At 40.4% G+C, this 13,813-nt stretch overlaps 1 protein-coding gene across 2 annotated transcripts in view; it reads left to right on the forward strand.

Annotated features, from left to right (window-relative positions):
- LOC131983177 (protein kinase C beta type) overlaps positions 1 to 13,813 on the forward strand; it is a 145,489-nt gene that overhangs the window by 91,265 nt on the left and 40,411 nt on the right. For both annotated transcript variants that reach the window (XM_059347847.1, XM_059347846.1), the window contains exons 9-10: positions 1,882 to 2,025; positions 13,184 to 13,357. In XM_059347847.1, coding sequence (XP_059203830.1) covers positions 1,882 to 2,025; positions 13,184 to 13,357 — 318 coding nt within the window. The remainder of the gene's footprint in view (positions 1 to 1,881; positions 2,026 to 13,183; positions 13,358 to 13,813) is intronic.

Raw genomic sequence — 13,813 nt, forward strand, 5'->3', positions numbered from 1 at the left:
AACATACAATATATAACTAAATAGTGCAGACATGCAAAATCAAATTTCAAATAAAAAACACATCAATGTCATTAATTTATTAAATAAATATCTCGGAGACAGCTCAATCTTGAGGTTGCTATGACGACTGTCACAGAGGAGTGCATTTCTGGGTCCTGTCCTGATTGACGCGCCAAAACAACAGCAGGGCATTGTGGGATTTGTAGTATTAGCGGTAAATGCGCCGTATAATACCTGCGGGTCAGCTTTTATAGGACAATAATAATATAATAATTTGGTATTGCCTCGCGGGCCAAATAAAATTACACTGCGGGCCAGAGTGTGACACCCCTGCTCTATGGTATGTGCTTTACTAGGTGTGCCACCAGAGACGCCCCATAATGATAACATTTAACATAAATACTAAAGGGTTAATTTGGATTTTCATAAGTGGGTTTATTAGGTATTTATCCATAGTCAGTATGTTATTTACATTAGATGGAGGAGGATGCATGCCCCCACTTTAGAGGAGCAGGAATGAGTACAGGCACAGCACAGACGTTAAGCAATGCTCTGCTGTTTCGGACAGAGGCAGCAGAAAAACTTATTTCAGCCACCTAAAACAATCAGTTTAAGTATTATATATATTTAGAATATTTTTCTCCATGTTACCTTGCCGTCAAAAAGTCCTATTTTATTGGACACAAGGGGGAACTGAAACCTTTTTAGGACACTTCAAAGCGACCAGACTCCTTTGACAAAATTAGGCAGTTTTGGGGGTTTAGGCTGATACCCAAAACCCAAGTACTGGGACTAATAATGACTCTGCGGTCGATGCAGCAGGCGGTCAGCTACCAACATGTTCTGCGAGGTAAAATCACTGTTGCTGTCTCATCCACTGCAGTACATTGCTTAGCTTCTGTGCCGGTACTCCAAACTGGATGCCTGCTGACTGCCTGTAGGTAATACACTGACTATAGATAACTCCCTCATACAACCCCACTTCAAAAAATCTAATCCACCACTTCAATGCTTCATAAAAAATGATGTTATTCTTGGCCTCTATTTTTTTTGCACACTAAAGAAATTAATGTTTAACTGATTTTTCCTTCAAGACCTTTTTTCCCACACCTGGCATCATGCAGATGGTTCAAATTTGTCAACTTCCTATGCATTAATTTCTGTCTGTGTTTGGCATCTTTCAGTCTTTACATCACATGCATGGTTCTTTTTTCTCGACCCAAACTTGGCTATCAGTCTGATTTTTCATTTCATATTAATTAACAAAGTATAAAGCTGCCAGGAACCAAAAATACAAACAAAACACACAGGTTTCTATGGATTTTTGACCATTTATACACACAAAAACAGCAGAAATAATAATAAATAATACAACTACAAAACAGTCTGTTTGCATTTAAATTAAAAATAGTAATAGTTTTCATTGTAGAAAAAAAAATCACATTTTAAAAATGGTCTAGAAACATAAATGGCACACTGTGAAAGCTCCTATGATGCTTTCAACTGGCTTTCTCAGCTTGTCTACAAATCATATATAAATAAAGTTATTACTGTAAATAAAACATGTGTATTTTCAATAAATAGATGACCCAGAGGGTTAACATGTTACAAATAGCACCTTGGTTGCTGGTTCCACTTCCAGGGCCAAAAGGACAAATGTGGTCCGATAAAGTAAATAAGTACATCTCTAACTTGCCTCAACAAACACTGTTAAAACACTGTTAAAACACTGTTAAAACACTGTTAAAAGCCCTACATCACCAACGCTTAAATATATTACGTGCCAGTTCAACCTTTATAGTAGTCCAATTAGAGTCTGCAGTGTCTTTGAATGTTTGACATTGTGTCTAATATCCCCTTTTCTCCCATTCTCTCATCCAGAGAGCTAAGATTGGACCAAGCAAGAACACAGAAGGAAAGTCAGCCAACGCTGCATCCCGGTTCGACTCCAATGGCAACCAAGATCGTATGAAGCTGGCTGACTTCAACTTCCTGATGGTGCTGGGAAAGGGCAGCTTCGGCAAGGTGAGGCCGTGCTGCTGATGTGTGTCTGTGTTGTCTATTAATGGACGTACGCCACAGGTGTGTATCTGCATAGGCTCTGTGTTGTCAGTGTTGTTCACACACTTGGAGGATTAAAATGAAGACCTACTCAGCAGCAGATGAATCATGACTGAGTAACACCTCAGGCTGGGTATCATTTAGAAAATGACTTCATTTAATACATTTTATTTCTACTACTTTCTTCTTTATTCAGTAGCAAACATTAACCAAACCAACAAAGTCTAGTTACCATCTACAGTACAGGCCAAAAGTTTGGACACACCTTCTCATTCAATGCGTTTCCTTTATTTTCATGACTATTTACATTGGCCGCGTTTCCCAGATTCGCTCTTAGCGCTTAAGAAGCTCTTAAGCGCTAAGAGCGTCTTAGGGACGCTCTTAAGAGCGCTGTGAAAGAAGGAAGTGTTTCCCAGAGTCGTTCTTAGCTTAAGAAGATCTTTCACTAAGAAGGAAGTGTAAGATCGCCCTGACCCACTCTTAACAGCCTTCTTAGCGACCAAACGCTCAGTGCAGCCGCATCAGGGAAAGTTATATCGGACACAAAGGAATACTAAAACCCTGCGTAATGATGAATGTGCGCTCATAACTGCAGAACACTGACGCAAGAAAAATAATAGCATAAGAAGAAAAATAACGATATAAAAATAAAGAATTGCCCATGTGTTCCTGTAGCTAGGCTACATAAATAAAATAAATCATCATTACTATCACTCCTTACGTTTTCACACACATTCGGCATCTGCATATGAGTTTACAGTAGCTATAAAAACATCAACAACCCTGTGGTATTTCACAGATATGAGGGAAACTGACAGGTGTAATTGAACTCAGCTGGAACCTCATCAAGAGGGTCTCCACCTGCAAGTTTATATAAAGGCGTTGCCGAAGTCCACGCGTGAGACACCATGGCTGCAATACAGCATATTCTCGCTGCGAACCAACAGCGTCGCCGTGCGCGAAGCCAGACGGTTTATATAAACGCTTATGTGCGTCAGCACTTCTCCCCACTCGACGTGCTGTCGGACCGGGCTGTCCAGTCCAAGTACCGGCTTCCTCGTGAGGAGATCCACCGCCTCGTCACGCTCGTGTCACCACACATCCAGAGGGCAACCCCAATTTTGCCCTCAGCCCGGAGGTGCAGCTCCTGGCCGCGCTGCGTTTTTACGCAGTGGGGAGCTTCCTGGAGGTGGTGGGGGACGGCACCGGCCTCAGCAAGGCACCGGTTTCACGGAGTGTGGCAGCCGTGACACCGATCCTCCTGCGCCAATTGCCTGCCAAATGCGGTTTTTTAATGTTATATCTTTTTCCCCCAAATAACACCTCGCGGTGCTGCCAGACCTCGTCCCCTAATGTGGCCATCTCCTCTGCAGTAAACGAGGGTGACCTCTTGCTGCGTTTGCTGCCTGCTTTCTCCATTCTCGTGTGTGTGTGCGTATCCACAGTGGGGTATATATGCGTTAATGGCTTGATTACTACTCGGATACAACTGTTAGCTGTGATCACACACACACACACACACACACACACACACACACACACGTAGCCTTATTGCACAGGTGTGTGGGGTGACTTAAGCGCTGATAAAGTGGTGGGTGATCGATTTGCCTGGCATCGATTGATTTATATTTCAGCACCACGGTGGTGGACAGCTCCCACTAAGAGCTTCTTAAGAAGCTTCTTTGGCGGGATCTTAAGAAGGCAGTTAAGAACGCATCTGGGAAACACCCCTATCTTAGCGCTCCTTCTTAGCCAAACCCTTCTTAAGAGCCTTCTTAAGTCCTTAAGAGCGAATCTGGGAAACGCGGCCATTGTAGATTCATCAAAACTATTAATGAACACATATGGAATTATGTACTTAAAAAGTGTGAAATAACTGAAAACATGTCTTATATTCTAGTAAGCAAAGGGTGGTTACTTTGAGGAATCTAAAATACAAGACATGTTTTCAGTTATTTCACACTTTTTTGTTAAGTACATAATTCCATATGTGTTCATTCATAGTTTTGATGCCTTCAGTGAGAATCTACAATATAAATAGTCATGAACGCATTGAAAAACGCATTGAATGAGAAGGTGTGTGTCCAAACTTTTGGCCTGTACTGTATCTTATCTGAAGTAATCAACAGTTGGGGCTATATCTTCGCTGGTGTCGAAGAAGCCACTGACCACCATTCAGAAATACATGGTGGCCGACCGCACCACACTGCAGATTATTTGGCTTGTGGCTGCTGCAGTAGTGGGCCAAACACATGTTGGGTTATATTGAGGTAGGTTTGCGGTGATTGACTGCAAGCAAACCCTTACAAATAGTCTTTTTCTTGGATCTTGGTACAAAAAAAGATGAAATGAAGTTATCATTTGACTGGAGAAGTTTCGAAAACTCCTTGGTTATTACACTCCTTTGTGTGTGCTGTAATCAAAGCTTCTCTGTCCTGAGTTGTGGAGGACTACCCAGTAAAAAATGACACCAAGGGATCTGTCCATATGTGACAAGTTGGGAATGAGAACGAGAGCCACATGGAGGCAATCCTCCGACTCTGAACGATAGATATGCTCTGAATGTTGCGTACAGCACCTTTAAACTGGCCTAGTGACACATGAGCATTTTTGTAAGAATTCCAAATTTTAAGCATAATGGGCACATTGAGGAGGTTCATATATTGTTTATGTTGAAGCAAGCCAATGTAACAGAATATGTGGCCACAAGACAGTAATTATAGGATAATGGTAAATAATACAATGTACTGTCACTGCAGCACAAGTAGAGAATAGTCCTGAAGTCACTCAGTTGGTTCAGAAATGTGAGTTAAACAGCATTATCTACACTGTAAAAAAAGATAAAGAATAGCTACTCAATAAAATTGAGGCAACAGATTGCATATATATTATTAATTAAATCTAACCAGTTACAAGTTGAGTGAATAACAACTTAACAGGAAGTGCCTGTCAATTAAAAACGGACTAATTCTATTGTGTTGGATTCATTCAAAATTGATTTAGAATTACATACACATAAAGATTATATTTAACGTGGTCAAAATAAGTAGATTCTAGCTCAAATATTTTTATATTAAAGTTACTTAAATATAAATGCGTCCTTGATTTTGAGGCAGTTGTTTAATACATTTTATCAAATGTATTAAGTAAAATGAAATGACTACAGAATAATTTATTACAGTGTATATTAAGATGTTACATTTTTAGTTTCTCTTTAAAGCTTGATTGATTGATTGATTGAGAATTTATTTGAACACAAAAATAAAAGATGAACATTTAAAAACAAATGAACAACAATAAATACAAAACAACAACACAAAATGAAACAACAACACTCAACGCTTATTTGTGTTCAAAAGGAGTGGGAAGAAGCCAAAGTTTATTTAATCCAACCCCTTCTCCCTATGTTAATTTACTATATTCAGTTATATAGCAATAATATTTATATATATGTATGTATAACACATAGTAATGTAGTTACAAAGCTTGTCAGCATTGTTGTTGTCTGCTGCTGACCTTACTTCACATCCTGATATACTGCCCCCACCATTCATTGGCTTAATTATAGATTTGTGGCATTTATCTATAAGGATGTACACACCCAGTGCTCCCAATGAATCTATTATATGCGTAGTTGCCATTTTGAATATGCAAAGACTGTGTTAAAACAAATATATTGGTGCTCTTACTGTGTGCTGTGCTGAATACTTCTGTGAGCATTTGTGTGTTTGTGTTTGACACAGCATCAGAGCTCTCTGTCCACACACAGAGCTCAGAGGGAAGAAAAGACGGACAGAGAGAGAAGGTAGAGGAATTAAAGGAGATGGAGCGCAGGTAGAAAGAGATGGATGAAGGGGAAGAGACCAAGAGGATGACGTGACAAGTGGAGGGAGTGATGAAAGGAGGGAGAGACAGAGATGTGAGAGCATGGCGGCAAGGTTGACATGAATGAATTGAGAGAGAGGTAAAACGTCAGACTGAATGAAAGGGGGAGAAGGGGGGGGGGGGGGGGACTTGGAGAGGGAAGACTGACGTGAATGAATGAAAATCAAGGCGAGAAACAGAAAAAATGGGGAGAGAGAAAATTGGGTAAACGACTGGTGGAGCAGCAGGGGTGGAGGGAGAGAGAAAGTGACAGAAAGAGAACGACAGAGAGAGAGAGAGAGAGAGAGAGCGAGCGCATTGTCTGTGTACCAGACCTGTATGCCGGCTGCCTGTTTCCATGGTAACAGGCGTTTAAAGCAACACTGATGCGTCAGTGTGGAGAGACTGAGTCGAGGGTCGATCATTACTGGAATACCATACACACACACACACACACACACACACACACACACACACACACAGTCCTGAGACATGCACAGAAACACACAGAAATAGTCCTTATTTAGACCTATTTTGTGGACACACCAGTACATTTTCTAAATAAAGGCCCAAAGTATTTAAAAAGCGAAAACACACACGGTACATTAAACACAAATTCACCCACAAATGCACAAACAGACATTCACGTGACGTGTGTCTCATTGTAATGGTTTGTGAGTGTGTGTGTGTGGGAGGCTGGTACCTTCAGAGCTGCTCTTTCTGCCTCAGTGTCTGAGGACATCTGCATCACAACACTGCTGCTAACGTCCCTCTGTGTACGTGCTTACAGTGTGGTAATAACACAAACACTCATATCTCATGGGCAGACACGGGCAAGCGCATGCTTCAGCCTGATCAGTGATGTCATGTCTCTACACACACACACAAACCATAAGCATCCAAGCAGAAACACACACACATCCTGCTGCATTTATCCTGTTATTTTACAGGATGTGTGAATTAGCACCATGGACAGCGCTGCTGAAAGCCTACTGTCAGCTCTGTGACATGTTGCGTGTTGTGTAGATGAACATTTTGGAACTTATGGCTGCAAATATCTGACCAGTGTAATCTTTTGGCATATGGCATTGAGGACCACCAGAGCTGGAAGAATGTGTAATAGTGTAATACACCCTGCTGCTTATTCCTGCAGTTCTCACTCTCCCAGTAATTTTCCGCTCTACCTGCCAGCCACTTGCACCTCATCAGCCCACCTCCACTCACCTGTCCACTCAGCTGCCTCTGATCACTAATAAAGCCACAATATGGACTCCTGCCTCTCTCACTCACACTCGCTGTCAGATTGTTCTTTGCTATTTGATGCCAGACTGTCCGGCGCTTTATCTTGGATTGATTTCCCGTTGCCGACCCTGCCTGCCTCTGGTCTACCCGCATGCCTGACGCCCAGTAAACTCACAAGCCTTATGTCCCTGATTTTGAGTTGTTCAGCCTGATGATTTAGTTTCTCTACAAGTGTCTTGATTGAGAGACTTTGCTGTTGCATTCAACCTGTTAATTGTGCATTTCCATACACAACCCTTTACAATATTAATGGATGTGTTGCTTTAAGGCCATATGACCTTTGACAAATTCATGTTAGATCATGTGAACTAATTAGGACCAAGACTTTTGACTTGTGTTTTCTGAAACCGACAATGGTGACCAGAAATTCACATCAGTGTAGCTTTTTATCTGTAAAGATCTTATAAAAAAGCTTCTTACTTCATGAACATGCAGCTTACTGCGATTGTGTGAACAGTTTGGGTTATTTCACATGGGAGATTCATGTTGTTCCTCCGTTGTTATGTTTGAAAAGGTTGTGACATACTTCTGTTCAAATTAGTAACATTTTAATCAAAATGCAATGACAGTTATAAGGGGTGTTGTGTTATCGGGCCACTGTCAATCAGATCTACACTCTATAGTCCTGGTGAAACAGAAAAGCATTTATTGACTGTTAAGAAAAACAGTTTTTTCTTCAGAACTTTGAATTTTATTTTGCTTTGAATTCATACTTCAGAATTTTAACCAGATTTTCTGGGGCTTTGAACAACTATCATATAGAAATACAAGGTGGACATAGGAAGAAATTTCAAAATCTTCAAAATTTGCCATTTAGAAATGAAAATGTTGAATGTTTTACTTAACTTAAGCACATTATCAGCTGGTAGAAGTCATACAGTGACTATCCATGTGGGGCTAGACAGACTACTGCATATAGACTACATGATATATGACAGTTTAGACTTATGCAACACAGCCCACTGTAATAAAGCGTGGGGCAGTATCGTGCAGTGCAGTGCAGTGTAGCAGAGTGTGGATTCATTTGTTTTCCCTGGGTAAATTCACTCTGCAAGGTCAGCAGAGAAAACACTGTGGCATCATTTACGACACATGACAGCTAATATCCCGAGGACTGCTTTTCTGTCAAATGACCCTGAACAACTTTCTTGGATAAAAGGGCGTTGCCAATAGTGACAAACGCCACAATCCATATTCGAGTTTATGAATGACCCTGTGACCAAAATAACCTTCAATAAAACACTGAAGCACAAGATCGTGAATTGTAACTCGGAGGCTGAACGCAGCAGGTAACTGCCTAAAATGAAGTGTAAAAGGTGTAATGAAAAACCACTTCTGCTTGTCTTCCTAAATTTCTCACCATGGGCAGCGTGTAATGAAGCCAAAAAAGCTCCTGTTGTTGCTTTGTGTCTTTTGATTTTGGGTGAAACCCTGCGGTTTTATGTCTTCTTCCTCTGGTGTTGGTTTTGTCCTTGTGGTTGCGTAAAATGAGCTTTGGGCCAGATGGTGTCCTTCCTCTCTGTTTCAACTTTATAGAGTTTGTATTTACATAGAGTCACACTGCCACCATATGGGATGAGTCCATGCATTCACACACACACACACACACACACACACACACACACACACACACACACTCTCGCTCTCTCTTACACCTGTTTTGTCAAAGGATACCACCCGCATAGATCCAACTTCAACAGATATTGAAACTTTAATGATGAAAATTATAAAGCACAATCTTTATCTGTGGCTGTCCTCGACACACACACACACACACACACACACACACACACACACACACACACAGTGTATATATACACCTTTGTGTCTTTGTCCATCTGTGCTGCACTCCCTGTAGTATCCCAAACCCAATAACCCCTCTACATTATCATACCTGAATATTTATATGGCATAAACAGCAAAGTTGCTAAGTTTCCGATCTCTTAGGGAAAAAAATTAAGTGTGTATGAGGTCAGTCTTATTGCTCTGAGGTCTATGGAGAGAATAACAAGTGTGATGTGTTTGCCATTTACATAATTAAGCAGACATTTGTCAAAGCTCTCTGTTTTCAGACATAGCCACCTCACTGTGGTGCTTTCTTTACTTTCTAAGATCTGGTCTATCTTGCCTCCCCAGAGGACTGGTTTCTTAGACACATCAATAAATCAATTAAAAGTCAGCTTGACTCGAGCATTTCCAGTTGCAAAATTTTCAAGTCACTACGTTCACACTGTGTTTTATGCAAATTAACATAAGGAAAAAGTTTTTAATATGAAATACGATTGGATGAAAGATCCTTTTTTGTTAAGGTCCCATAACTCAATTAGCCTTGTAGGAACTACAAACACACCAAGCTAGCCATGTAATGTAAAGCTCAGCTGTTTTTCTTCCCCATTATTCCTGCCTGTTCTCTGCCTTGTTTTAAGATAAAACGTTAAAGCACTTAGGTCCAGAGTGATAGGAAGAGGGAGGCTGTGCAGTCAGTTTCAGCAGAGCAGCCTCACATGTGGAAAGGAGACTTTATCTGTGCCGATAATTTACATAAGTTCTAATTTTCCTGTTTTTGAAAATGTTCTTTCTGAAGCATGGGACCTAAGACAAGTTTTTGCTTTTAGCTCACTGTCACAGTAGCAAAAAAATAAAAGTCGAGAGGCATGATGAGCTTGATATGGTCTAATTCCTTAAAATCCAAATTAAGCTGCCTAAACATTTTCACTGTTTGCTGTTGCTTCTCATACAGGTTTCTGATGTCATTTCTATATTCTTATGGGTTTGAAAACACAAAAAACCTTTAAGTTTGCCTCTTCTCGTTGTTGCTTTGTGTCTCTTTGTAGTCTTACGCATCTCTCTGTACTTTTGTGTCACTTTGTATTTTTTTGTCTTTTTGTAGTTACTTTTGTGTTGTTGTTTTTTGTTTTCCCCCCTTTTTGTCGTAGTCGTTTGTGTTTGTCATTTTGAATCTCTTTGTAGTTGCTTTGTGTGTCTTTGTTTTTAATTTTGTGTCTCTTTGCAGTTGTTTTATTTCTCTGTGGTGTTGTTTTGCCCGAATTCATAGTAGATTTGTGGTCTCTTTGAAGTCATTTTGAATCTTTTTGTAGTTATTTTGTGTACCTTGCTCCTTTTCATAGTAGTCTCTTTGTAGTTGCTTTGTGTGTCTTTGTAGTAATTTTGTCGTGTCTCTTTGTAGTGGTTTTGTGTCACTGTAGTTGTTTTTTGTCTCTTTGTAGTAGCTTTGTGTCTCTTTGTAGTTGTTTTGTCGCTTTTCATAGCAGATTTAAGTCTCGTTTGACTCTCTTTGCAGCTTTTTTGTGTCTCTTTGCAGTTGTTTTATTTTTCTTTGGTGTTGTTTTGCCCCAATTCATAGTAGATTTGTGATCTCTTCGAAGTCATTTTGAATCTTTTTGTAGTTCTTTTGTGTCCCTTGTGTGTTATTTTGCTCCTTTTCGTAGTAGTCGTAGTAGTAGCTTTGTGTCTCTTTGTAGTTGTTTTGTCGCTTAGCTGATTTAAGTCTCGTTGGACTCTCTTTGCAGCTTTTTTGTATCTCTTTGTAGGTGGTTTGGTCTCTCCGTCTTTTTGTGTCTCTTCTTTGTCATTCAATGGGTTTTTCTGTATGCATTGTACTTTTTTTCTTTCGCTTTATACCTCTGTCAAACCTTATGTCTATATCATATAAGGTGTCAGCCTTAGCCTTACCTCAGCATTAAGAGCTGAAAACAGTGGTAAAACCAGGAAGCCCGTATTGAGCAGAGACTAATCTCGACTCTCCACAAAAATGCGAAAACATGTATTTCCCCACATGTTCCCAAACTATTGCTTTAAAGCTGCACATTCTTAGGCTGTTATGTTTTGCTCTACACACAGCTTCAACAGTTACACTTGCTCATAATTCACCAATACAGAGTTCAGTCAAGAGAGTTGAACTTTTATGACCTGGTCACAAGCCTGCTGCAACTTTAATGAGATGACCTGCGAGCTGAGACTTGACCTACATTCTGCCTGCTATGTGCAGCAGCTACTGGGTACTCCTGGAAAAAAAGATATGAGGACAGGAGGGGAAAGGAAAGTAGGAAAGGGAGAAATGGTGAAGAAAGAGGAGAGGAGAAGTGGATACGGTAAAGAGAGAGGAAGACAAGACAGAAACGTTTACTCGTCTGTTTGAGAGACTTTTAGCAGCATGAGCCTGACCTTGGCTACAAGATATTGAAACTGCTGAGTGAACAAACATAGACACAAAACACACACACACACACACACACACACAGAGGCAGCTCAGAGTGGTTGCATTGTTGGCATCTGTCTGGTCGACCTTCACAGGAATCAGCAGCCACAGATTATATGTGAGACCACCACCCGTGTGTGTGTGTGTGTGTGTGTGTGTGTGTGTGTGTGTGTGTGTGTGTGTGTGTGTGTGTGTGTGTGTGTGTGTGTGTGTGTGTGTGTGTGTGTGTGTGTGTGTGTGTGTGTGTGTGTGTGTGTGTGTGTGTGTGTGTGTGTGTGTGTGTGTGTGTGTGTGTGTGTGTGTGTGTGTGTGTGTGTGTGTGTGTGTGTGTGTGTGTGTGTGTGTCTCACAGGTGTGATATAAGCAGATGTGCTCCTAGACCTCACAATTAAAATAAATAGGATTCTGGACGCTTGACTGCTGCGTTTCCTCTTGCCCTTCTCTTCCTCCTTCAATCTTTCCCCCATTTTTTAAAATCCCACTCACCTCACCTCACCCACCTTCCTTTATCTCCCCCTGCCCGCCACACTGTGTGCCCTTAAGAAAAAGAAATGTGAAATAATCCCCTCTTCCTCCTTCTTTTTCTTTCTATTCTACTACTTTTTCTCCTCCCTGGTGTTCGTAAAAGGGCATGGATCACATTTTGTATCAATAACCAAAGATTTAAGCCGAGAATCGCCCAGTTTATAAAAGCTGTGCAGTTAAATACTGTACTATTCTCCATGATCTGAACACTATGCAGCTCTTTTCCTCACAAAGCTATGACTGGACAGTCCGGGTTCAGGCTTTAAAACAAGTAGTTTCTTAGTCCTCTTCATGTATATTTTCCTTTATATCACTTCTCTGTGCCTCTAGCTTTTTTGGAAGATGAATCTTTTGAATAAATTAAGAAGAACTCATAAAACAAAGAGAATTGAACTTTAACATTTATGTGGCTGAGGGTTCGTTACTCAATTTTTAGACAAGGAGTTGCTTATAAGATAAAAACGTTTCAGCTGTAAGTACTTGAAGAAATGTTTTTTCTAAATGTCATATCTCTCGCACTACTGAATGTATGACAGCAGATTGCCTTCTACATATAGATCTGTGTGTGTGTGTGTGTGTGTGTGTGTGTCTGTCTGTGTGTGTCTGTGTGTGTGTGTGTGTAGTTGAAAATAACACAGGGAAGCACAAAGAGATGATGTAAGTTGATGACATGTCTGCTTTTTTCTCTTTTTTGTATTTGCGTCTTACTGCTACGATTCACCAGATATTTATCTCACAATTTGACATGCCTAAAGTCTGACACAAATTGCAACAAAAGATTTTATTTGACTTATCTCGAAAAGAGTGACACGCAATAAAACTATAGGAGCCTTTCATCACCTCCCCTCCCTCTGTCCTGCCGTCCTTTTTCTTTGATTTCTCCTATTTCCTCTGTCCTCGGATGACATCTTAAAAAAGGTGATGAATCAGTTTTCCGTCTCCTTCCCTCCTGTCCTTACTCTCTTCATTTTGTCTAACCCAAAACAGTCAGAGAAGCTTTCCTTTATCATCCCTGCCCTTTACAGTACCTCCTCTATCTTTCCCCCTTTCCCAGCCTCCCTCTTTCTATCTTTCTTTCCCTACACCTTTCTTCCTTCCAAGGTGATGTTGCTATAAAGGCATGACAGTAAAGATTGTGTATACTGATGAATTTATCCTTCCTTGTATTCTCTCCGTCCTCTCCTTTCCCTCTCTCTCCTCTCCGCTCTCCAGGTCATGCTGGCAGAGCGTAAAACGACAGAGGAGCTGTACGCTATAAAGATCCTGAAGAAGGACGTTGTGATCCAGGATGATGACGTGGAATGCACCATGGTGGAGAAGAGAGTGCTGGCGTTGGCTGGAAAGCCCCCGTTCTTAACACAGCTGCACTCCACCTTCCAGAGCATGGTAGGTGGGCCCACGTACTTTCACAAAATTACCAATATGTTCATGTCATATTAAAAACAGCAGCCTTAATTCTTATAACAACAGCGTCTCTGCTTAATTGTCTTGATATCTTTGTCAAAGCAATATAGTTCAACATTTTTTGGAAATATTTTAACCCATAAGAACCCACGGTGACACGGGTGTCACAAACATTTTAAATGTTCTAGTAATGTTCATATATGTTTTCTCAAGTACATAAGTGTGTTTTACAGCTACAGTAGCTTGTTGAGAAGCCGTCAAGTGAGGCAGTGTTATTTATATTTATTTATTTATTATTGATTTATTATTACTTATTATTGTTACTTAAAACAAATCTGAAATGGAATTTGTTGTGTAACAGCACTATTAATGTCACATTTATTATATATGTTGTGGAGATGCAAGGAAAAAGGCAAAAGGTGTCGAGTTTATTCATTC

This window comes from Centropristis striata, chromosome 13, assembly GCF_030273125.1.
Source record: "Centropristis striata isolate RG_2023a ecotype Rhode Island chromosome 13, C.striata_1.0, whole genome shotgun sequence".
Taxonomy (NCBI): Eukaryota; Metazoa; Chordata; class Actinopteri; order Perciformes; family Serranidae; genus Centropristis; species Centropristis striata.